Here is a 23,617-nt window from a genome sequence, read left to right on the forward strand (position 1 = left end):
GGCCGTGTTACGCTCCAAACATTTTTTTTTTAAATTTGTATGGAAATTTTGTTACGAGGGGGGGGGGGGGAAGGGGGTCTAAAATCCGTTTTTTTGCGTTACGTAATGAAAGAACGCTCCCATGCCATTTCTTGATACTTTTTGACGAAAACTCCTATATGTATGCATTACGTTAGCTAGAACTAACGTTGTGAAAATCAAGTTCATTGAAATATTTTACCAACCATTTCAAAAACCACGAGCTTTTGAGCTAACCCATCACTGAAGCTTTTAAGAAAGCTTGAACGAACGAAACATATCACGCATACGAGTTGAGCTTTTCCTATGTTGCACGACAAGCTTTCTTAGCTTAAGCATTTTTGAAGCTTTAATGTTGCAGCCTGAACGGATTGTTGTGGTAAATCATTCTATGTATTATCTTGAACATCAAAATGATTGAAGAATTGTTTTGGCATTTCTGTGTAATAGATAAATCACCTGTACCTAGCCAGGCGAAATATTTCTTGTGATCGGATTTTTGATGCATAATATTTCTTAGAAGTATTAAATTGAAATAGTTTTACAAAATATGTATCTTGATAGAATTGTGTGTGCATTTAAAATAGTCATTAGATAAACAATTATATCATTTTTTGGCAAGAAAATGAAAATTATCATTTTTGTGGAAAATCAGGTTCATCGCTTACATTATCCAAGTCCTTTTGCATTATTTGCAGTTCTTCTCACCCTTTTGTACATATTATTTGTTATCACCATCATTGTGCAACATTGTAACAAGTTTTTGTTCGAAACCCTCAATTCAGAATGACTCAGCCATTTGCATAAAATTTGGTGCATGGGCTGCAACTGCAGACTGCTGCCCAAGGTTCGTTACTCCTGCCATCATTCAACGCTCCAGTACGGAAGAGCTTTTAGGAGCGAAAGCTCCTCCACACATTTGGCAGTGTGTGCGTGGCAGTGCCATCACGAGATCAGGTTTACGGTAGAGCCACGAATGTTGGTCAACGTCTCTCACCACGTTCCACCGTCCATCCTGGAACGGCTCCATTCACGACCTGCTGATCGTGGATGAAGATTGCCCTCAAAAAAACGTTACATTATTCAAAACCATTAAGTCGTGACCGAAAAACCCTTGCCAAAATCAGTCGGTGCGCACGAAGCAAAAAAAACTTTAGCTGGTCTGAATTGCTCCCTCGAGGCTAGGACCAGGTTGTTATTGTTTTTTTTCTCTTAAGGTCCACCAGTTCTTTTAAGGTGGTTACGCAAACGCCATCGTCGGCCGGAGTTCCCGAAGAACGGGAGAGCAAACCGCGAGGTCTCTCATCTCAAGTGGTTTGAGCTGGTGTGATGAAGGTGTGTTTGTGGCATGCTGTGGCCGTTTGAGGGCTCTTTAGAAGGCACCGACTTTTGCGTCAGCAAGAGTGGAGCGGAGAGCAACTCCAGAGGTCCGTGCACGAAAGTGGCTCTGACGTGACTCTGCAAGGCTGGAACAAGTGAATGGTGGAAGAGAGATGTGATTGAGGAGTGAGAAGCATGAATAAATTTAAGCTTTTGGGTTACTGATCTTAAATGGTGAGATGAATCAGTATTATAATAATGAAATAGCACAATAAATATTGTAACAAGTGCGATCCTGCTGCGCAATTGTTCTGTCAGTAATAAGCAACTTAAGCATGCACAGCAACCTAGGAAGTTGTTGTCTTCTGTTTCCAAAATGGTCAAACTTACGGACTCAATAATGCAACAATCTGATTGCAAAAATAGTCAAACTTTGTTGTAAATAACATTGTAGACAGTACTTCAGGGAATTAATAAAAAATATATTGTTATATCCCAGTCGGCCCCGGTGGCATTTTTCGAGACGAGATTTGTCTGACCACGCCTTCCGTCAGACGGGGAAGTAAATGTTGGCCCCGGTCTAACCAAGAGGTTAGGTCGATAGCTCAATCCAGGTGTAGGAGTCGTCTCCCTAAGTCCTGTCTCTTTGGAGTCGCTGTTAGGCAGTTGGACTGATAATCCAAAGGTCGTCAGTTCGAATCCTGGGGTGGATGGAAGTAAAAAAAAGTAAATCTTTCCCAGTTCCTGAGGGGAACACCCTTGAAGAGTATCGGGGCCGGCATTTACAAAGCGGATTCAGTGGCAGTTTCATTCTCAACTTAATGTTAACATGTTAAGGTTAATGTTAACATTCCATAGGTCGCCTCCCTAAGGTGTCGTGATAAGGTCCAGTTTGTGACGATACACTACCTTCCCTTTATTAAGCAATCGATTCCAAAAGGGAAAAGATCACCAGTTGTGTTGGTCCGAGCCGGGATTTGAACCCCGATCTACCGCTTACGAGGCGGAAGCGTTACCACTGGACTACGTGGCTCGGTCGGTGGATGGAAGCTTAGGTGTAAAAAGTGGTTTGCAATTGAAATTGAATTAAAGCCTTCGGATACCTAGTTTCGAATAGGAATCTCGCAATAAAGGACGCCAAGGCAATGCAGTAGAGCAAAGAATTTGATTTTTTTTTTATTATCGATTTTGAAAACATTTACATCAAAATCGAAAAAAACGATTTTGGAATAATTTCAATGTTGACAAAGTCTACATCATTGAGTTTCCGTATTTGCTTACGGGTCATTCCAGGTCAGCTGGGTATACTTTTGGACTCGACCTTCGCCGATTTGGACCAAACTTAGAGAAAACGTTCATCTATCGACTATTCAACTGACAACCACACACTACGAAAAAAAAAACGTGTAATTTTGGGTTAAATTAGATTCACATAACTGGAGCATCAAATTAGACGTAAAGCTGGGTCAAATTAAATGGTAGATGGTCGTTCAAAATTACATTAATCGTAATTTTGGTGGCAAAATATTCTAATTGGAATCATACCATTCTTATTGGACGACATAAAACGTGTTTATATTTTTTTAAATCAATACGTTTTTATTGCATCACTTTATAATTAATCACTAAATTTTCACTAATGGTTCAAAATTGTCTTCCTACACTGAAATAAAAAAAGTTCCAGATTCCTGAATTCTAGGAATTTTGGCTCCTTTCCTTATTTAGTAATCGGGTTTTTTGGATTACTTAATAAGAAAAGGAGGCAAAATTCCTAGAATCTAGGAATTTGGTACTTTTTTTATTTCAGTGTAGTAGCTTTTCTATGATTTTCACCGAAATTGCTCCATTACCCTCACAGCCTTTGTTGTTCCACGAGTAATCTTCCGGCATGCAATTTGTTCCGTGTTTGCCATCCCGCTGAAGATGGTCGGTTCGGTTCACTCCGGGAACATCTCATTTCAACATTTTCAAAAAGCGTCCAACCAGCTACATCGAAGCGGCTTGAACCGTATTTTGCCTCACGTTCCATGATGTCCGCTACCTAAACAAAAACAAAACGGAAAATGACAAACAATATTTGCGATCTGTTTCACATCACCTTAAGAAAGGTTAAACTTACCTCTTTATAAAATGTGATTGATTTTATCCAAAACCGTAGCAGATTCCGATCAGTAAGGAGAAAAAATTGAACAAAATCTGGACAAACATTATTTTCTCAGCGACGTAAAACCTGGCTGACGTTTTGATGTTTACTCATTCTTACAAACGTGTAGCGGCCAAGGTGCGTGAAATCGGGTATTATTTGATATAACATTACATTAAATTTTACGCTCCAAATTAGACTATTTTTTATGTAATGTTGGGTTTCGCGCGATGAAATAGAATACCAATGGGAATTTCATAGATTTACGTCAAAATAAACCCAATTTTTCATTGAAAATACGTTTACATGATTTAATAATAGGTTTTATAAAAGATTACGTCAAATGTAATATTCCATTTTTTTAGTGTGCATTTAAGTGTATTTCCCTACGTTGGTAATCCTTTTTAAGCATCATTGAACCAGCCCAAAAAAATTTTAAATTCAAATTTCAATATAAAGTATCGCTAAAAGTGTTTTTTGGCATACAAATGATTCATCGAAAATTCAGTTTAATAAAATTATTGCCTAACAACTGTTCTGTTGTATAATGCAATATAAATACTGTTTGTTGTTGAAATGTTGAATCCACGGCCTGATATTTTTTTTTCATTTTCTCTTTTTTTCTTCTTTTTTTAACATCCAATTTGAGTTTTGTGACCCAATTAAAGTCAATCTTGAGCGGGCTGTTACAGTACAAAATGCATATCTTAAATATTTCATTGCTACAATTTTGGAGGCCTACTTAGATACTTGGAGCACTTTTGAGGTTAAATATTACTGAGTTTTGTTTCTGTTTCGAAATAAATAATTTGAAGTTGATGCAAGAGGTGTTTATTTTTTTTCTGTTATTTTATTAAATTCGTTTGATAAACATCTTTAAATACATTTTGGTTACACACCAATTATATTCACTCAGACCATCATGATCCATAAACTACGTTATCCTTTCTCTAAAATTTCTGACGAACCCACCATGGTTATAAAAAGACAAGACGTGTTTAACAAAGACGAACATGAAGTTGGTAATTTCGTTGCTAACACTATCAAACTTCATGGTTATTATACCCACCATAAAAATTACAAGACAAACAAAAAATAAATAAAATGTTTAAAATTTGAAAATGATTTAATTTCAAGTGCAAAGTTCTTTATTATATTGGTCATGTGTAACATAGCAACTTCCCGAGCAGACGGAAATAACTTGGGAATAACATTTTATGATATTTGAAAATACTAAGCCAATCCAGGTTTTTAAGCGAAGATGGCGTTCGAATGGTGAACGTCTGAAATGTCAAAATCGCGCTGTAGCACCAACAATAGAAAAAAAAATTGTCTGTCATGCCATGGCACACTTTTTTCGTAATGTTGGTACCACTGCGTGATTTTGACATTACGGGCGTTCACCTTTCGAACGCCATTTTCGCTTAAAAACCTGGATAACATATTTTCAATTCAATTCGGTTTTATTGGTGAATTATCAATATACAATAAGTTCTTTTGGAATACATAACAGAGTTTTGGAGTTCCTTTCAGCTGTGTGTTACATCATAATCCATTTTGGGACAATTGTTGCTTGTAGTTAAGGGGTTACCGAAAGTAAGAAAAAGATAAGGAAAAAAACTTACTAAAATTGCAAGGGAAAGGGGATAGAAATAGAGAAAGCTTAAAACTAGATCACAATTTTTTATCCTTTATAGATGTGCTTGATCATCAGCTCCCCGAGGGCCAGAAATTGCTCCGCCTTGTTACGGCAGGTCCGAAACCGCGTCATCATCTCCCCCGCGAGAGCAAAGAACTCCGGCAGGGTGAAGAGGTCTTCCCCGGTGACTCCTTGCTGGGTCGCATCGCCGCTACCGGCAGCGACCACGCTCGCAAACGACCGCCCCCATCCAGGAGGGAACGCTGGGTTGTCCGCTGGAACCGTACGCTGGCCAGCTGCAGGAACGGCTGCGCTCGTACTTCGCTGAGGAGGATGGGATGCTGCTGCTTTCTTCTTCCTCTTTTCCTGCTCCTCGAGGTAGGACTTCCGCGCAACGCATCCGCGGTAATTACCGGTATGGTTACCGCCGCAGTTCGCGCACTTTACGCGCGGCTTGGTTTGTTCTGCATTTTCCCCCAAGTCCGCCTTTCGTGGCAGTGCGCACACCTCCGAGAGGTGTGACTCACCGCACTTCACGCAGCGGGGCCGGAGGTTGCAGTTCCGCGAGCCGTGGCCGAATTTCTGGCAACGGTGACATTGCGCTGCGTCCGTCGGATTTTTGGAGTAAAACCGCCAGTTTACCCAAAAACCGTCCAACGCCTTAGTCCGCCGCAGGTCTTGAATTTTGACGGTGCCGCGGTCGAAGTACAACAGGTACAGTGTGTGTGTACCTGTGACGGTTGTCTTCCGCGAGAGGACTTTTATGTCTCGCGGCGTTATTCCGACACCCGAGAGGTGCTCCTTGAGGACGGAGATCGGGCGGTCTTGATATCCCTGCAAGACGATCTTAACAGCGGTCTTCTGCACGGGGTCGAATGTGTAGAACTTGAAGTTTTTACGCTTCAATTTCTCCACAACCAGGTCGAAGTTCTTTTGGTCAAATGTGAACACTTGCACTGACGATTTACCTATTTTGAGGCAGTACACGAGGCCTTCCAGCTGCTCGTCAACATCGTCCGCCAACGTATCCAAAACAAAAATTGGTGGTGGTCGTCGTTCCTTTGGAGTAATTACTTTTTTTGGCGAAATCACTTTTCTTCGTGCACGTCCATCGTCATCGTCGTCGTCGGTAGTGCTACCGTCGGTGTTGTTGTTGTTGCTTTCCTCGTCACTCAGTCTCGCGAACTTGTTACTGGTGGGAATGTTGGCGGATGTTGAAGCGCCATCGGTCGACGGATTGCCGGAAGTAGCTGAACGGAGCCTTATAGGGCTGCGGCCCTGGACACGGTAATTAGGGTGTAATAACTTAGGGTCAAATCCTTTGGCGCACACACTCCCCGGCGCGATGGCGGTCGACGCGGCGTTGGTTTGTTTACCTTTTTGCACACGGCCGGTAGACGAACTTCGCGGGTTTTTCGAGGCCGCACTCGAACTGCCACGGCCACGGCCGGCCCTTGGCATGCTGGTGGAGCAAACTCGCGGCTAATCCCGGTAAATTACGGCGAAAAATTTCGAAAAAAACGATGGAGCACTGAGCACTTGACTGCTGCTTGCACTCGTGCGTACACGGAGGTGGATAACATATTATGTTGTTTATAACAGGATTTGTTATTCGTTTTTTTTTGCTTTTTTTTTATTGGATTATTAATAAAATGATTAGTTATTCTTCGAAAAAATCTTTGTTATTATTTTTTGTTATTTTAACAACTAATCCTTTCATCCTAATAACAGTTGGAGTTATTCTTCCTTTACCAAAAATGTTATTCCCAAGTTTTTTTTTGGTTTTTAACCAATAAAAGACCAATAACAAATTTTGTTATGATAAAAAAATTGTTATTACACTCTTATGCAATAATTGATTTTTCAAGAAGATTCCTTAACATTTTTCGTTATTTTAACAGTGTTTGTTATCGGAAATGCACGAATTTTGTTATTACTGTCTGCCCGGGTAGGTGGGAAAAGTTATCCCACAGATGGTTATCCCGGGAATAATTTATAGCGCTATGGCGGCCATCTTTATGGCATGTAGGATAACTTGTCATGGTTATCCCGGGAACAATTTTTAAGAGAGATTCCAAAACTTAAAAAAAACGAACATTTAACATTACCTGGACCTGTTTCTTGGCAAATCTTTTTGCCCTACATTCCTGGAGCATAAAACTACAACTTGGCATAAGGCCATGTGGATGAAAAAAATTCCAGAAATATTTAAACATCAGTTATTTTAATTCAAACATTGAATAAATTTAAAAATCCTTCTAGGATGGGACTCTGAGTCATTTCCTGGACATGTATCTTGACAAAACTTGTTGCCCTACATTCTTGGAGCATAAAAATACAACTTGGCAAAAGGCCATGTGGATGAAAAAAAATCCAGAAATATTTAAACATCAGTTACATTCCTGGAGGAATGTAGGGCAACAAGTTTTGTCAAGATACATGTCCAGGAAATGACTCAGAGTCCCATCCTAGAAGGATTTTTAAATTTATTAAATATTTGAATTAAAATAACTGTTGTTTAAATATTTCTGGAATTTTTTTCATCCACATGGCCTTATGCCAAGTTGTATTTTTATGCTCCAGGAATGTTATGCTCCGAGCCACGTAGCCTAGTGGTAACGCTTCCGCCTCGTAAGCGGTAGATCGGGGTTCAAATCCCGGCTCGGACCAACACAACTGGTGATCTTTTCCCTTCTGGATTTGATTGCTTAGTAAAGGGAAGGTAGTGTGTCGTCACAAACTGGACCTTATCACGACACCTTAGGGAGGCGACCTATGGAATGTTAACATTAACCTGAAACATGTTAACATTAGTTGAGTGAAAAACTGCCACTGAATCCGCTTTGTAAATGCCGGCCCCGATACTCTTCACGGGTGTTCCCTTCAGGAACTGGGAAAGATTTACTTACTTTACAGGAATGTAGGGCAACAAGTTTTGTCAAGATACATGTCCAGGAAATGACTCAGAGTCCCATCCTAGAAGGATTTTTAAATTTATTCAATGTTTGAATTACAATAACTGATGTTTAAATATTTCTGGAATTTTTTTCATCCACATGGTCTTATGCCAAGTTGTATTTTTATGCTCCAGGAATGTAGGGCAACAAGATTTGCCAAGAAACAGGTCCAGGTAATGTTAATTGTTCGTTTTTTTAAAGTTTTGGAATCTCTCTTAAAAATTGTTCCTGGGATAACCATGACAAGTTATCCTACATGCCATAAAGATGGCCGCCATAGCGCTATAAATTATTCCCGGGATAACATTCTGTGGGATAACTTTTCCCACCTTGCCCGGGTTGCATTTTTTTTTATTTTTCCTCTGAAAATGGCACTTTTCGAGAAAATTTTGTGAATGATGTCCAAAAAAAAAAAAACATTCAAAAATTGACGGTAGGTGGGCCGTTGCAAATATTTTTTGAAGTTTATGTCTCTCGACTCTGACCAAAGTCGAGAGGGGGAACAAAATTAATATACAAGCCATGGTTTCAACATTTCAATGAGGAAAGTGTTTTAAAATGCATTATACACCATTCCAGTTGTTTTGCAATCATTAGTTTCCATTAGCAGGCAAAAAAAGTTTTCACGGTGTTGTACCTCAGAATTTTATAAAAAATCAAAATATTTTTAAACAAGCCCAAACATGCTAAATAAGATTATCAATGTGGAAAAATGCATTATTGATAGTTTCCAGTTGATTAGACTTCTATTTTCATAAAAAATTTGAAGTTTGCTGAAGAACTTTTTTTTTGTCTCTTGATTTATTGGATCAATTTTGAAGGGGCGTGGCATAAACTTCAAACAATATTTGCAATGGCCTTAAGCAAAAAATAAAAAATTTAAAAAGCATGGATCAAGTAAAGCTATGGATCATGCGATTTCAATTCGACAGATCCACATGGCACTACTACTCTCTTTCAAATTATCGACTTTTCCATGAGTTTAAGAGATAATGCATTAAAGACATATATAAAAGCATATTTGACTTTTTTATATTAATTTGTTACTTATCTTCAATTTTAATCTTCACACTGATAAGTGACCCCACTCCATCCGAAACACACAAAACATCCATTCCCTTACTCGCGCGTGCAAGAGTTTCCTTCGCGCAAGAGCCATATTTTTCCCTTATTTTTTTTCCCTTCATCTCCTTCCACGATCTCAACCAACCTCCTCACGATCACGTTCTCTTCAGAGCTTTTACCTGTTTCGCTCCCGCAAAGCTCCTTCTTGTTTCTGTTAGTGTTTGTGCAACTTGATCTTGCTCCCGCTCTCCCATGGCCGGTGGCGCTCCGCTCTCGCACGATCATCAGGACTGCCAGGTTCCTCGCCACGATCGGCGCTTTCTTGGCTTCAGTTTTGAGAAAGTTTTCGTCCGATCCGGAGGTGACTCCACGTCGCGCGGTCTCTGAGGTTTTTGTTGTTGTTGCAGGATTTGTGAATGAAAAGCTCTTTTTGGTTCGTTTTTTTAGTGTTTTTGTCTATGTGTTAATTGGTTGATTTCGGGAAATCGGTGTAATTAGCTTGGAATTGTTTTGTGATTGTGATTGGAGGTGTGTTGGGACCTCGAGCAGGTCAGAAGAATGGCCTAGCGATGTCGGGTGTTGATCGGTAGAGCGAGATTGGATTACCTCGATCCGCGAGCTCGAACTCACTGATTTGTGGGAGATAGGTCCAATAGGGAACAACAACACCTTAGCACAACACAGGAAGAAAAAACAGCAGGAGCCCTCGTGAAAAGCGCTCTGAAACAAGAAGAAAGAAGGGAAGAAGCCACTATAAATCATAGGCGGCAGAAAGAAATGAAAATAAATTAGGAATTGTGAGGTGAATCTCGCGCAAGGGAAGAACAACAACAACAGTGAAGGAGAAGGAAGAAAAAGGGAAAGAAGCTTCAAGCAGGCTGGCTAACAAAACAAGGCAGATACAGGTGAGTAATTCTCGCTGAAAGTGGACCACTATTTACACAAGGTGCTCAAAAATCAAATGCAATGTACTTTTCCAATAGCCCCCACCAAGTTATGAACGAAACCATGTTTGGTTGGTTGAATTTGACCTCACCTCGGCGCCACGAAGCTAAAACATTTTTTTTAATTGGTAATTTTTTGACTTAGGCGCGCCTACAAAATTGCTAATAACTTTGCAAAACTTCAACGAACCCTTGATGTTTAGGGGTGTTTTGGAAAGGAAATGAGCAGAGCTTTCGAATGCACTTGTCAGAAAAATACCGTCCCATACATTTTTTAGCCATAAAACAACAATGTATTTTTAAAAGTCTTTTTTGAAGGCCGGCGCCCCGCTTTATCGAAAAACTGACAAATCCATTCGAAAGCTGAGACGATTTCTCATAAAGGACCAATAAATCTAAGGTGTATGTTCCTCCTATCTTTTTTAATCTAATTTTGATTCTGCAAGCGCAGCGCTCCGTTCGCATTTCGGGCACCCAAAATGTTGCAATTTGCTTGCCCCATTTTAAGGTTTTGTCAAAAAATATAGGTGCTCACTTTTTAAATGATCGTTTATTGTCCAAGGATCAAACTGCACTTTCGATAATTGACCAATATTTATGTTTTTGGGTTCTTCCAGGCAATTTAATGTCGAAAAATGTTTTTTTACTTTTTTTTTGTAAAATGCTCACTTACAATTGGGTGGACTTTTTTTCAGTAGAACTAATGAATGTAGCATGTAGGAAATTTTACTACGAACATTTTTCTCTAAAAGAAAACGTAATTTCGATACTCCAGTGCCAAGATATTTTAGATTTAGTGAGAAAAAAAGTGCCAATTTTTCAAATTTCTCGGAATCAACAAGAACGGCCTATTATTTACATGCGGCATATGTTTTGGAAGCCAGAGTATGGTTGCTTATAGTTAATTTGGTCGCTGAATTCGGATCTGGAATCAAATTTCAGATTAACAGTGAACCGTGATATTTTAGCCACGCTCAAATATTATTTGCGTGTATTCCCCATAGCCACTTAGGGATCGGCAGCCGAAGCCGCTAACCACCGCGCCACGAGGCCTCTTAAAACAATCAGAAGTTGAAAAAAACAATCTCCATAAAAAAATCCGTGAGTAAAATATCAATTAAAGGTTAGCGAAAGTTGAAATATGACCGAATTCACTAGCGATTAAAATTACAGCATATTACCGCAAATAACATTTGGGCGTGGCTACAAATTTAACTGTTAATCTGAAATTTGATTCCAGATCTGAATTCAGCGACCAAAATAACTTTAAGCAACCATACTCTGGCCTCCAAAACATATGCCGCATGTAAATAATAGGCCGTTCTTGTTGATTCCGAGAAATTTGAAAAATTGGCACTTTTTTTTCTCACTAAATCTAAAATATCTTGGCACTGGAGTATCGATATTACGTTTTCTTTTAGAGAAAAATGTTCGTAGTGAAATTTCCTACATGCTACATTCATTAGTTCTACTGAAAAAAAGTCCACCCAATTGTAAGTGAGCATTTTACAAAAAAAAAGTAAAAAAACATTTTTCGACATTAAATTGCCTGGAAGAACCCAAAAACATAAATATTGGTCAATTATCGAAAGTGCAGTTTGATCCTTGGACAATAAACGATCATTTAAAAAGTGAGCACCTATATTTTTTGACAAAACCTTAAAATGGGGCAAGCAAATTGCAACATTTTGGGTGCCCGAAATGCGAACGGAGCGCTGTGTTCGCAGAATCAAAATTAGATTAAAAAAGATAGGAGGAACATACACCTTAGATTTATTGGTTCTTTTATGAGAAATCGTCTCAGCTTTCGAATGGATTTGTCAGTTTTTCGATAAAGCGGGGCGCCGGCCTTCAAAAATGACTTTTAAAAATACATTGGTGTTTTGTGGCTAAAAAATGTATGGAACGGTATTTTTCTGACAAGTGCATTCGAAAGCTCTGCTCATTTCCTTTCCAAAACACCCCTAAACATCAAGGGTTCGTTGAAGTTTTGCAAAGTGATTAGCAATTTTGTAGGTGCGCCTAATGGCCTATCTACAATCACTTAGCTTAGAAAATTTCACTTAGCTTAGGAATTTGAATCAATGGAAATGAAGCCGAGCTTCTACAATGGAAAAGTAATCAAATTAGAAACTGACGTATGGTTTGAAAAATTTCAAAATCTACGGTAAGTTGACGTTTCAATATCAAAGGTAAACAAACAACTGCATAGCAACGTATATCAGCCCAGCAAGTTTTCTAAGTTGATTGTGGATGACGAACGTAAGTTGCGTACTTTCCTAAGTAACTACTTTACTTAGATGTTCTAAGCTAAGTGATTGTAGATAGGCCATAAGTCAAAAAATTACCAATTAAAAAAAATGTTTTAGCTTCGTGGCGCCGAGGTGAGGTCAAATTCAACCAACCAAACATGGTTTCGTTCATAACTTGGTGGGGGCTATTGGAAAAGTACATTGCATTTGATTTTTGAGCACCTTGTGTAAATAGTGGTCCACTTTCAGCGAGAATTACTCAGGTACAACCATCCAAGCAACCAGCAAAGAGAAGTGAAGAGTTGGAGCGAAAAACCGTCAAGGAGAGGAGAAGGAAGAAGCGAAAAAAAAAGTCGTGACGACGAAGAAAACAAAACAAAATCTGAGAATACCTCGGCGTCAAAGTGAGAGAGAGAGAGCGTGAGCCAAGAAGGTGTGGAAGTGGAATGAATTCACATACTTTAAGGCAGAGCCCGAAAGCCACGGAGGAGCAGAATCGACTAACCGATAATTACAAGCAGTGTAAAGTGTCTGCAAGATAAAGAGAAGAAGAGAAGAGAATAAAAAACAGCGCGCTTCAAAACAAAACAAAATAAGAAAAAGAGGCGATTAAAAAGTTGATTAAAATTTATACTCTCCTCGGCGCGCTCTTTTTTTGCCCACTGAAAACACTGTTTAATTGGTCGTCACTTGTGTGCGTGTGGCGCGTTTCGCTAAATTTGCGCGCAGCCTCCTCCGCACGGGCGTCGCTCCCCAAATCTTCGTTCTCGGTTCGAATCCCGCCGTCGCACATGCTCATAAATTAGAACGCGCCCGCAAACATGGCCACCCTGGGCCTCTCGAAGGTGTTCATCCTGGACAAGTACTTTACCGAGCTGCAAAAGTTTTGGGAAACCGAGAAGAAGTTGCAAGGTGAGTACGCGCGCGCAACAAAACGGGTATTTCCGAAAGGAGTTGGGGGGATCCCGCCCGTGTGGATCAATCGGACCGCGCACTGGACTCCAATCCAGAGGTCGCCGGTTCGAATCCCGCGGCGGGCGCTCTAAAATTCTTTGTGTAAATATGGGTATTCGGCGCCGTCGCTCCGTGCCATACTTTCATACACTTAGGAGCCCAGGGCGGCGAAGTCCTTGTAGATAAAAAGGAAGACACTAGTGGTCGGTACTAGCAATGGTGGCCGACAGCTATAAAGTCAACTTCGTTTTTTTTTTCGTTGGGGGGATTCAAAACAGTCAGTGGCAGCGGCCACACCTGGACTGGACCGGCTCCGTTGAGAAGACAAAACTCGAATTATGGCACAGAACCGTTATGATACCACAAGTGGTTATTGCTGTTGTTGTGTACCAACCTTAAAACTCTCCACTTGAATACACGAGCGAGAGCTGATGAGAGTGAGGAGTTGGTTTTTCGAACTTGATGATAACTTGATTCCGGGACCGGGATTGCGGGCCGGCGAGTTTGGTGGGCCGTCGTCCCGCGTAGACTAAACAATCAATTTGAGATGTTTATGGTTGCGCGAAGCGATGCGGAGAAAGCATCGGAGTTAGAGGGAAACCATAGCTGGAATGTAAATAAACGAGATATCGGATATCAGAGAAGTTGCGTTAGAAATACTGGACGGATCAGCAGTTTGCATTTATTTGAAAATCATTTGGTGGCTCAATGTTGATTATTAACTGCCGAGGAGTTTAAAATAAAACATATTTAATCTATATGACACAAAACGATAAGATAAGACGATAAAGTACAAAGCAAAACAATAAAGGTAATGAGATTGGTACAAAAGTGGTTTTGGGGTTCATGGATAAGCAAAATTTTGAACAGGATAAACTTTGAAATCCATATTGCCCTGTCAAAAAAAAAAAATCAGAAATAATCCCGTAATTTGCCATATTCCGGGTTTTACCGGGGTACCGGAAATCGGTCCCAAAGTGGCCAGATCAGTCCAAAAGTGGTTTTGTGGATCATGGATAAGCTTGATTTTGCAAATGATGATCTTTGACATCCATATTGCCCTGTCAAAAATTGTCCTCCAAAAATCCCGTAATTTGCCATATTCCGGGTTTCACCGGAGAACCCGGGACCGGTTTCAAAGTGTCCACATTGGACCAAAAAGGGTCTTGAGTATTATAAATGAGCTTTATCATTATTCTGGCAGGGATTTGACATAGATTATCATTGAATATTTATAACTGCATGTAAAATATGTAGTAAAAACTAACTTAATCCACCTATGTGGCTGGAGCCTTCCTCACTCATTATCAACAATGGGTGATATGAGTGGTTTGGAAACATATTTCAGCTATTTTTTAGAGTGGAATAAAAATGTACATAAATATCATTTAAGTGGCCATATCTCGAGACAGGGTTTCCAGATCTTCAATTTTTTGGACTTGTTGGAAAGGTTTTTTGAAAACCTAATCAACGATGGGTCGGATGGTGGATCCGGACATAGTTAACATACATTTAAGTGAGATCCGGATATATGTGAAAACACATTTTTATATATAACTTTTGAACTACTTATCGAAACTTCAAACAATTCAATAGCGATGTATGGGACCCTAAACCAAGTCGAATGCAACTGGTTTGATCAAAATCGGACCAGCCAGTGCTGAGAAAACTTGGCAAGAATTTTGGACACATACATACTACTCACACACACATACACACACACACATACACACACACACATACACACACACACACATACACACACAGACATTTGTTCAGTTTTCGATTCTGAGTCGATAAGTATACATGAATATAGGTCTACGAGCTGTTTTTCAAAAGTTCATTTTTTGAGCAGGATTATAGCCTTACCTCAGTGAGGAAGGCAAAAGAGGCCTGAAAAAAGTTGCTTCTATGATTTCGCGAATAACTTAGGATTAGGAGGCCTCTATTTTTGACTTTTCAAAAAAGCAACATTATCTAAAGATCTGTCCGCATCTTTTGCTGTTTAGATATCAAAAATTCGTCCACAGAGAGCCGAGATATAGCTGTTGGAGTTCCACCTTTTCCTCGAGCATGGGAGCATTTCAACGGAAAACCAATTCTATCCACCCAAAGGCTCTCAAAACATTTTTATATCCATTTTAAACTGTTTATTTGGCAATTCTATGGTAATATATAACCGTTCAGTTGAATTTAAATTCTGCAAAATTAAGTTAAATACCATTTAAAATTCAAATGCAAATAACCAGCTCCTGATGAGTCCAATCAAGCTCATATATGGAATTTGGGTTCAGTATGCCACCGGAACAAGCCCCTGAATGCCCGCCAAAAAGTCAGTTTTGTTACATCCTGTGTTCAGTCTTTAGACCTAATTCACCCCCTTGACGGTACAGCCAAATTTCAAAACATTTTTCAACGAATTCTTTGCATGATAAGTTGTTATTAACTCAACTACAAAAGGTGTACAATTTGTTCCGAAGTTCCGTAGACATCATGTCATCGCTACTCTTTAAATTCACCTGCCTTCCTGCTTTAGTTCCTTCGACGAGCTTGAATAACAAATTTCGCTTCCCCAGCGAGGAGTCCAAGCCATCAATTGTGCATTCCAGAAACAATACCCCTAATGAATCGTTTCGTCCGGCGAGCATGTGCCCGCGGTCGTCAAACACAACATGCTGCTGCTCCAGCCCTGGAAGCGCATATGATTACGGCATGATTATACAGGACCAGGGTGTGTGCGTGGCCGGCCATTTCAATTCGTGCCGGGGCTGTTTTTTTTCTGCGCGCAAAACTGTCCAGACCGCAAAAGAACAGCAAATTTGCTCGCAAAAGAAAGGCACACACACACACACTTTATATCGCCCAATAAAAACCACCTCCCATACCAGCCCCTCCTCGACAACCCCCACCGTTCGAAACGAGCTCCAGCCTGACAGTGACTTGGACGGCTTTCGGTAATGGCGAGGCGACGAACCCCTCGTTGACTGACCATAGCGTGTGTGAGCCGCGTGCGCGCGCGCAGAAAAAAACGGCCATTTGATTGACGGAGAGCCTTTCGAATTCGCCAGGCCACAGGCCGACGCGTTTTGGTCCTCGCAGAGTCTGAGGCCAAAAGAGTTAGAAGAAGTGAGTGGTGTACCGTGTATTGAAGTAATATTGAACGAAACTTTTTTAAACCCACACATTTTTTGGGAAATTTTGAAATTTCCCGTGTTCAGGAGCTCACTTTAAGAACCTTTTTCAGTTTTGCTTAAAAACGATTTTGACTAAAGTCCGGAAGATTGTAAAAAAGGTGTTTTTTGTAAGGAAATCCGTCATGTTATATATAAAAAGGTATTTGAAAGACCTTTCCAACGCGTCCAAAATGTTGAAGATCTGACAGCCCTATCAAAAGTTATGGTCACTTAAGTATTTTTATGCACTTTTTTAAGGCCGGATCTAAAAAATATGGATGAAAAGGTTGTCTGGATCTATCATACGTCCTATCGCTAGATAGGTAATCAACCCTTCCAACGAGCCCAAAAGATTGAAGATCTGTCAACGCTATCAAAAGTTATGAGCAATTGTGCTAAAACATAATTTTAAAAAGGGTAATACAAAAAAGGGTGATCACTGTAAAAGATCCAGCTGAGGCAGCACTAAGCTTTATGGAATCGGTCTCGTTAGCCCAGGCTTTCTTCTTATTATGGCTTTTTATGGCAGAAACGTAAGTAACGCTTTTATAGCAATTTGTTTTCAATTGATTTTAGGAGGAAGGCATCAATCACTGAGGCTGTCTGCCGCGCCCTTTTAGACCCCCAACAGGGTGCGAGCCCTGTTTTTCAGCTTTGTCAGACTTTTTTCGGAGTTATTGGAGGTTACTGTCGGAAGGAGATTCTCTTCCCCTGAGGACACCGTGAGTGATTTTGCTTGTTCGCGTCCAACCATTCCCTTTTGGCCCTTCATACGGCAGTAATTTGAAGATGCTCCCTTTAAGTCTGAGCCACTGTAATTCTAGGCAACCGCTACATAGGTCATCCTTGTGGCCCTGTTGGTTAACTCATCAAATCAAATCAAATCAAATCAAGGCATCAATCACTGAGGTGGTTTAAAGTAACGTTTTTTATTTAATTTTCACATTTTTTGCTACAAAACGATGCCATTACGGTTTGATTTTTTTAATTCTATAAAATCATACAAAGGGAAGTTGGTTTCTTCATTTCGTTATTTCGTATAATTTTAATCTGAATATAACCATAGTTTAATGTCATGCACCGTTGATATGTTGATATTCACGAAGCTATGTTATATGTTATTTATTTAGCGCATATTATGCACGAAAAAAAAACATAATTCCCAAAATCATAAATTTGAGAATGACGAACTATTATCTATATTCACGATTATAGTGAAAATGTACCATACTCATGAATAAATTCCTTCGTGGTTCTTAAATTCATGAACACAATTCACGAAGAAGTTTAAAACTACACTGGTTGGTCACTTTTTCGTTTGATACTTTTTTAGTTTGTACCCCGTTGGTTGGCCAAAGTCAAACTAAAAAATGATGAACTCACGCACACTATCTAAACAAACGTTTGGTAGTGTGTGTGAACTCCGTGTAAAAGGGGTGTCAATCTAAAATGTGACCCCGTTCGTTTGTCAACTGTTGGTGTCAAACCATCGGGGTTTGAGTGTACTTTTTTTGCAATTTCGAAAAATGCCCTTCGAATTTGTTTTTTTTCAGTAAAACGGTCGTTTTCCCGCTTGAATGTTATTTGCCGTGAAGATAAATTTAAAACTCCAAAATACCGAAATACAAAAAACTAAACCTCAAATGGATGCTAAAAAGTACTTTTTGCAATTCCGTCGTGAAACTACTTACTTTTCCTGTCATTCTTGAACGACGAAATAGCCTACTTTTCTGTACCAAAAATAACAGAATCGAATAGCAACACTTTTGAAAATAAATGCTGAAAAGTTCTACTTTTCAGCACTGAAATGGGTGCTGAAAAGTTGAACTTTTCAGCATTTTTTTTCGAAAAGTAACACTTTTCAACATTTTTTTGATTCAAACGATTTATTGACAAAATACATGAAAATTTGACATAAAATTTCACTCAATGGGTGTTTTTCGGAATTGCAAAAAATGTTGTATGGAACTCGTTGCAAAACTTGATTTTTTCAGCGCTCTTCGTATTTATCCAACTCGGTGAACCTCGTTGGATAAATGTACGACTCGTGCTGAAAAAATCCTCTTTTTGCAACTTGTTGCATAAACTACTATTTCAGTTCCCTTTTTTTTGGCGATGAAAAGAATGCCATTTTGCCATTGAGAATGTGACAGGAGATGCGGGTTCGGATATCCGGATAATTTTTTGATTGGTTATAACAACATGAAATTATTTAAAATAACCAGAATAGCAGTTTCCAATGCTAAATTGAACAAAACTTTCATGCTTCGCGGATATCCGGATCCGGCGACGGATCAGTAAGTAGTTTCGCGATGTAATGCCAAAAAACATTATTGCTTGATTTGAACCTTTTCAATCTTTGAATGCTTTTTGATGCTTTAGTTCTGGAATTATTACAATTTTTCTATTTTTTATAGAGAACATCTCCATGATTTCAGGCATGAAATGAGTTCTAAACTAAATATCAAAATTGGTTGAAATATAGCCGCTGTAGGAAAGTCATTTTGATTTTTTTTGATTTGGTGCAAAACTTTGATTTGATTTCATCAGTGTTTGATCCAGCAGTGAACTGTTTAAAACACTTTAGTTGACTTACATTAGATGTGGTTAAAAATATGAAATTTTTTTTAGTTTAAATTTGTTTTAAGGTGAAATTTTGAACTTGAATTCTGTAACCAAATCAATTATTTCTGTGAAGCAGTGGTTCTTAATCTTTACTTGGCTAAGTACTTCTTTTCACTCTACTTTAGCTGTTGGTACCCCTTAGTATTCATGGTATTTGAAAAAAAAATCGGTTAATATTTGTTCAAATGTTTTATTTAACCATTAAGCAACAAAAGGTCAATTTTTAAAAATGAAACCTTCAAAAAAAAAATAAAGTTTTACCAACCCTTTGAAAATTTCGTTGGAGAGATGATTAGTTGACGCTGTTTACAAATTGAAAAACCTAATATATTTTTTTTCTGAGTGTTTTGTCAACAAGTCGATGCCTCTGTGCTTTCTTGTGTTAAGCTTGCTGGTTTTCCTATGTAGTTCTAAAAATCGTTTTTTAATCGTAATTTTCTAAAACGTTTGCGTTTTCAACCCATTTATACAAGTCTTATCTAATCTAATCAAACCCTATGGCAGCCATTCTTTCGAAGAGATCCTGGAGAGTGCCTTGGGTTGGATTACACCTAGCACTCTTCTTGTCATTTATTAACATCTCTTCAGCTGTGTGCTATCTTGTGACAACGACCATTTAGTACTTTTCGAGAAAATCGATTTTTAAAGTTTGATGATAAATATTTTCAAAACTATGAATGGTAGAGCCAAACTTTTGAAGCAATCGGTTCGTATACTATCGCTTAACAAACGCTCCAAGGTTCAACAAATTTGGTTACACCAGTTAAAAGATACAGTAAATTATGTAATCAAAAATCTGAAAAGCACGTGTCACAAGTTTGTTTCGAAAGTAAAATTGTACTACGTGTCACAAGTGTGCACAGAATTTCCATACAAACTAAAATAGACTTAAATCAATAGTTTAACCGACTTAATCTGTATATTTTCAAAAACAAAAGATTGCATTGCCTTCAGAAAATGTGTATCAACATAAATTTGTGAAAAACAAGAAAAAAATTCAACATTTTCCAACAACAAGTAGGGGAAATATACCCATTTTAATCACTCTAAGCCGTTCGACCAATTCTCATCACTTTTGCCATTTTTGGCTATTAAATCAACATTTTCAGATGTATCAACAATGGAGAGTTGCTTGCTCACTTTTAGTTGAGCTATTTATTACTTTGGATAGTCAAAAACACTTTATAAAAGCTGTAATTCATGATCAAAGTGCTGATAGGCTGATAATAGAAATAGGCTGAGAAAGGGTATATTTCCCCTATGACGTGTCACAAGTGTGCACGATCATTTTGATAATACATTGGTCTATGTCACAAGTGTGTATTGCGATATTCGGGAAACGGAAGAGAGTTTCCAAAATCGGGTTAAAGCATCTTGTAGTGTTTGTTAAGTATAGCAAAACGTCATCATTTTCGACCAAAATGGTCTATGTCACAAGATAGCACACAGCTGACGATCTGTAGGGTGCCATTGCATTGCTATGCAAGTAAAAAAATAGTCAAAATATTATTTAAAGAAAAACAACGAATCGTTTTCCTGGCATCTATTGTGTGTAGAAAGCAATGATGCTAAATATCTTTTGGGCATAAGACATCGATCGATAGACATAATTTCATACAAATAAAAAAAATAATGAAAAGTTGATTTACGAGAATGTTTTGTTTAGGATATTTTTCAAATGTCCGTCATTACAGGGTTTGTTTCGGCAACCCCTGAGACTGCACGTTGCACCCACAGGGGTACATGTACCCCGGATTAAGAACCGCTGCCTTATGCGAACTGGGAATGATTTAGTTTTTAACATACATTTGCAAAAACCTCTTACAAAATTGTCAGAGTTGTGGTCGCACTTGTTTGGGTGTAGTCATTGAAATTCGTTCTACATCAAGATGTTAAAAAATATTTGGCTAAAAAACAAATTTGAACACTTTTTTCAAGTACATGTTTCTGCGATAAATCTTAGGGACCATCCATAAATCACGTGGAGACTTGTCCACGCTCCATACAAAAAAGATTTTATTTGTATGGAAATTGTCCACGTTGAGATTTGACAGGTTCAGATTTCCAAAAAAGTGTCCACGTGTTTTGTGGATGGTCTCTTACAAGAGCTTACAAGTCAAACAATATTTACTAGCGCCTATTAATGCCACTTCATTCTACAGTACAGAGTTGTGCGCACTTCTGGTCTGCCGTCGACGTCGTTACCATTAACTGCTGCTGCCGTATTGCTGAATGTCCTAGCTGGCAGCTGCTGGCCGCTACCCCCCGAAAAGGTCTATCGGGCATAATTGCGCTGGCACAAGGTACGAAAATGTCTACCTCAAACCCCAAAGGCCCTGAGGTCTCTCTTTCGCTGTCTCTCTATGAGTAATGATATAAATAGGATAATTTTATTTGAAAATTAATGGCGTGTATCATTAAGGCGGACAATTTTCGGGGGTCTCACCACCACAAGAGCCACAACAACAACAACAACGAAATGCTGTGAGCCCACAGAGAAATGGACCGCGATACCATCTTCTCGAAAGCATGCTGCTTGCAGGCTGCTGTGTGCGTGTGTAGGTTTGGTGCTTAAAGCTCACCACTGAACTTGGGATCTCAAGCGAGCAGCAGGTTGTTTTCGGAAAATGGTGCCTTTGTTTGGTCAACTAATTTAAGCCAATTTTGTTGTTTTCGGTTTTTATTTCTCACTTGCTCGTGTCTGCGTCTTGCAGACGCTCTAGTTGGAATTTTTCTCGAGATGGTGTTTTGGTGTAGAACATTGCCCAATTAAAAGTGGGTTTAATGAGCCGGCTAGGGGAAGGGAACGAGCTTGGAGTGATTTTCGTAAATGGATTTGACATTTAAAGTCTGTGATGATGAGCGCGAGTGTCGTAAATGTCCCTTTACAGAATTTTAGCAATTTTCTGAAACACTACTCAGAATGGATAAACATTACCTGGATTTATTTAATTACATGTTTTATAATGTTGTGCTTGCCTAGCTTTTAACTTAAACATTATGTGTTGAAGAAAACTTGAACGATCAAATTTCATTCATAAACCTCGTCCTATATTTATCTCAACATGGTATCCAACTGGGAACACTAGTCTATTCACCGACTCAGCTGCTACCACATCGAATCGTCCCCATTTCGAGCATTCCTGTTCCAAAACGCCCCATTTCTGTTCTCGTGACCCTCAACAGCACAATTCACAAACAACAATCCCCCCCAACCAGGACCGACTACTGCAGCTAACGTTGGGCCACATCACAAGAGCACACGGAGCCAATAATAAGAACTCCGCCAAATGCCAACTCTGCGGTCGTCCCCGATGTCCCTCCAACTCCACAACTCTTGGTCGCAACTTCATCGCAACCAACCAACCCAGAGCGGAAAGGGTAATAATGGAAAATCGTGACAGACAATTTTATTTTATGCGGCGGTGAAAGACTCCAACTCCAGCATCGCCGGGGTCGGGTCAATCGGCAGAAAACCGAACGGCAGAATGCCGAATGGCAGAATGCCAAATGGCAGAAATTTCAATCGGCAGAAAAATAAATGGCCGAATGATAAATGGCAGAAAAGGTCAAATGGCAGAATATAATATGGCAGAAAAGGTCAATCGGCAGAAAGGGTCAATGAGCAGAAAATTAAGAAGCCGAAAAATCAAATGGCAGAAAAATCAAAAGGCAGAAAAATTAAAAAGCAGAAAAGTTAAATGGCAAAACGTTAATAAGCAGAAAAATTAATTGGCAGAAAATTAATTAGCAGAAAATTAAATGGCAGAAAGTTGATCAGCAGAAAAAATAAATAGCAGAAAATTAAATGGCAGAAAATTAAACGGCAGAATAGTTAGTTGGCAGAATAGTTAAATGGCAGAATATTCAAATGGCAGAACAGCCAAATGGCAGAATAATCAAATGGCGGAATAATTAATTAGCAGAAGAGTTGAATGGCAGAATAGTTAAATGGCAGAATGTCAAATGGCAGAATAAATAATTCACAGGAGAGTTGAATGGCAGAATCGTCCAATGGCAGAACAGTCAAATGGCAGAATAGTCAAACGGCAGAATAGTCCAATGGCAGAATAGTCAAATGGCAGAATAGTCAAACGGCAGAATTCACTTGATTTAATATTAATAGTACGTTCATTGGAAGTGCCGGTACGGCACTGAGTGCCGCACTCGTCGGTGCCAGTTTTAATTCAATCGAACGTCATTTGTCAGTGTGCGTGGAACTCGCATTAAACTGAAAAAATATCGAGTGCGGCACTAGAGTTTCAGTTCCAAGATGGCAGCGAAACTCGTGCGGAACTAGCGCGAGTTTTTCCAAAGATACACTTTGCTTATATTGTAACTTCAGTGTTTATTCAACATAAACAGTTTATCAAACAGTTCATGCAATAAAAGTAATAATTTTTAATAAATTGTACTGTTTAACATTTAGAGTCTTTTGAATAGGTCCTTTAAACATATGAAACACAATAGCTTATAGGACCTTTTTTTTTTTTTAAAAAAAACTATGAACCGATGGAGGTTATGTTA

The 23,617-nt window shown here is 39.1% G+C and overlaps 1 protein-coding gene across 1 annotated transcript in view; it reads left to right on the forward strand.

Moving 5' to 3' along the window:
• Positions 1 to 9,469: 9,469 nt before the first annotated feature.
• LOC120414734 (myosin-I heavy chain) overlaps positions 9,470 to 23,617 on the forward strand; it is a 107,908-nt gene continuing 93,760 nt past the window's right edge. Inside the window, 2 exon segments of the mRNA XM_052709203.1 lie at positions 9,470 to 10,047; positions 12,602 to 13,250. Coding sequence (XP_052565163.1) covers positions 13,160 to 13,250 — 91 coding nt within the window. The 5' untranslated portion in view covers positions 9,470 to 10,047; positions 12,602 to 13,159.

Source organism: Culex pipiens, chromosome 2, assembly GCF_016801865.2.
Source record: "Culex pipiens pallens isolate TS chromosome 2, TS_CPP_V2, whole genome shotgun sequence".
In the NCBI taxonomy this organism is placed as follows: Eukaryota; Metazoa; Arthropoda; class Insecta; order Diptera; family Culicidae; genus Culex; species Culex pipiens.